Raw genomic sequence first — 3,303 nt, forward strand, 5'->3', positions numbered from 1 at the left:
AATCAAAACATTGCTCAATATAAAATAGCATATATTTAATGCATATTAAGCCTTCGGACAGCCTTAACATTGCTGCGAAATGCAAATTTCATAATCATATGATTGAGGTTATTCTTGTTCACTTTAAGTCGACATATTCCTGATCAGATAAATTCAACGCCACCCAGACATTTAACACGCTATTTAAAAATATTTCCTGCAGATCACATTTTAACTTTTAAGTGACTTCGCAAGAAAGGAGTAAACGTTTCAGTTACAGTTCTCAAGATGTAACATGAAAAGAGTGACACAAATATTCAGTGGACCCTGTATAAATATAATAGGGGCATCCATTCTCACTGCAGGAGACTTCTACTGGAAATGATATTCTGAACCAAGGAACATCTGAATGTTGTTTATAAATAATAGAAACAAAATTTGCTTTGACATAAATATGGATTTTGTAAATTACTGAGTGCTGAAAAATTATAAAGCCACATTTTCTTATCAAGTAAAAATGCCTATGGTCTTTCCACTACCTTATCATTTATTTGCGAGAGACAAAAATAAAACGCAAAAATCAGTCCCTTTATGGTAGGACGGAAAAAATGCTTTAGAATAGCATTGTTGTCATTATCTAACTATGGATAAAATTATATGTTAGGATATGTTTGCGCATGCCCGACATGTAGGACGTTAACTTTTATCGGCAGCAAAAGTTGAGCCAAAAACCTGGAAAACTTTTGTTTTAAAATGTGTTGGAGTGTGTTTTAAACGAAAAAAAAAATGAAATAGGCTCGGGAATTTGAAGGCACAAAAGTTGTGAGCATATTAGTTTGTTTTTGAGAACCGATGAGCGATATTCATACTGTGTCTTTAAACGTTTGACCGTTACAAGCATGGTAGCCAGTTAAATCAGTCAAAAAAGAGAGGGCTTGATGATATGGACACTCATACTAGCGATGGAGAGATTTCAGAAAAAAACTGGAGACTTTCATATGAGAGATGTTATGCATGGTATAAATAATATTCAAAACATTCTGGCCAACCTGTTACTAAGGATAGATGGGCAAGGTCGCCATCTTGATGAAGTCACAAAGGATATCAGAGGAAAACATGGCATTCAGGAGAGAATAGAAAGTGTACAAGAACAAGCGAACGATACGATATATATAACCACTGAGCTGCATGAAAAACAGAAGATGGAAAGAGAACTTAGCCGAATGAGGGATTACATAGCTCGACTGGAGTATTGTGTAAAGATTCAAAGTGAGCAGATTCTAGAGCTTAAAACTAAAGCAATGGAAGATAATAACATAGTGAGTGGAGTAGATGAAAAGGCGCCCGAGATTAAAAATCCAGAAAACCTTGCTAAGATCATTAGTAACGTGTTCACTGCAGAGATGGAGATACCAGCAGAGACTGTGGATAACCTACAGATCTATAAATTGTTCAGAATGGGTGAGTACGATAAACAACGAAAATTTCCTAGGCCAATTTGTGTTCAATTTGCGAACAAATCACACAAAGATATTGTAATGAGGCACATCAAAATTCTTAAGGATAAGCAGTCACCAATAAGAGTGTCCCAACATCAACCGGAAGAAATCAGAGAAAAAAGGAAACACCTATATGATGTACAGAAACAATACGAGGACCGTAACATAGAGACCGTGTTGAAGGGTCAAAAGCTCATTTTCACACAAAGCAAATCTGTGTTTAGAGATAAAATTGGTAGCCGACCTATGGCCGATGAGATCATCAGTGGAGAAGAGGTAAAGATCGCGATCAGTACGGGGAAGACCACAGAAGACAATGGAAACCGATTTGCTGCCCGCTCAACGCCAGTAGACTCCTATAATCAGGTGAGGCGATCGCTTGTGGAAGTTATGCGTACAGAAAACACCGCCAGTGCAAGTCACAATATATATGCGTTCCGATTTTCCACTAGTGATGGAACAACGAATGAGGGACCTGAAGATGACGGCGAACACGGAGCCGGGAGAATGTTACTCAAAGCACTCGCTGATAATGATATAAATAACGCACTGGTGGTCGTCTCGCGGTGGTGTGGTAGTAAAATCGGACCCAGACGTTTCACACATATCAACGAGGTTGGGTTAAGTGCAGCAAAAAATATGCCAGTCCCCGTCTGACGCTAAAATCAAAATCATGAACAGTCACAGGTTAAATATATATTAATAGTAACTCACAGTTAGCAGTTGTGTACTTTTTTTTTTACTTTCATGGTAAATTTGTATTGCCTTAAATATTTATTTCAGTAGTTTTTCATAGGGTTATATTCATGCTGCATGTATATATTTATCTAAGTTCGTGTTTGATATTTTCCGGAATTTGCTAGTTTATACATCGCAATTTTGGATTTTTTTAAAGCCTTGATTTCCGGTGTAGAAATCGTGCAGCATGGATCGTGTTTACTTTGAAGTTTTGATCAATTTTCTACCTTATCTCTCAACACAGGGCGGATCTATGTGCATAATTTCAATTTTAATCTAGTGTATAGTATGAAAATATGGTATGGATAAATATTTGTTGTAATTACATTGCAGACATAATCCGTTAATAGATATAACAAACATGGTAACTACAACAAACAGAAAAAAAACCGAACAGGAAAGGAATTGAGTATAAAGGTTTCCTCCCAACCGAAACTACTTTTCTATAATTTTAACAATTCTTTTTTTTAAGGTTAGCATAAAGTTAGGTTTTTGGTAAACTTTGCATGTTTTTGAAATGACAGTAGGCGTGTTTGAGCTCAACTACTTCTTTGTATTGTATATAGATTTGAACTTTTTTATCAACTCTTTTTTTTTCTTGCTGTTGGAGAACAGTTAATTTTGCTAAGCATCCACATTGGAATGGATGACAATCCACATGAAATCTTCCTAAAAATACTTACATTAAATTGCCAAGGATTAGGGGATATGAATAAAAGTAGGGATGTCTTCAAAATTTTAAAAGGAAAAAAATTAAATGTGTATTTTCTTCAAGATACACACTTTGTTGAAAAGATGAAAGCATAATTAAAATATTAAGGGGATATAAGGCTTTCTTTAGTTCGTACAAATCAAATTCACGAGGAGTAGCTATCCTCATTAATAATAATTGTGATATGACATTAGTCAACGAATATAAAGATGACAATGGCAATTATCTCATTCTAGATGTAACCATAGACAATCTTCCTTTTTTGTTAGTAAATATATATGGACCAAATTTAGACACACCAACCTTTTATACAAATCTTTTAAACATGATTCAAAATTACTACTCATGACAATATGTGATTATTGGTGGTGATTT

At 35.1% G+C, this 3,303-nt stretch overlaps 1 protein-coding gene across 1 annotated transcript; it reads left to right on the plus strand.

Annotated features, from left to right (window-relative positions):
• The first annotated feature begins 989 nt into the window (after nucleotides 1-989).
• LOC133202268 (protein IMPACT homolog) lies at nucleotides 990-2,135 on the plus strand. The gene has a single exon (XM_061338062.1). The coding sequence runs from the start codon at nucleotides 990-992 to the stop codon at nucleotides 2,133-2,135; it is 1,146 nt and encodes a 381-aa protein (XP_061194046.1).
• Nucleotides 2,136-3,303: the final 1,168 nt, after the last annotated feature.

The sequence above is a fragment of the Saccostrea echinata genome, unplaced genomic scaffold (assembly GCF_033153115.1).
Source record: "Saccostrea echinata isolate AGI-Se365-2 ecotype Australia unplaced genomic scaffold, CSIRO_AGI_Sech_v1 ptg000046l, whole genome shotgun sequence".
Classification (NCBI taxonomy): Eukaryota; Metazoa; Mollusca; class Bivalvia; order Ostreida; family Ostreidae; genus Saccostrea; species Saccostrea echinata.

Excerpts from the sequence above, each read along its gene's own strand:
- LOC133202268 (XM_061338062.1), top strand. The coding sequence starts at position 990 with ATGCATGGTATAAATAATATTCAAAACATTCTGGCCAACCTGTTACTA.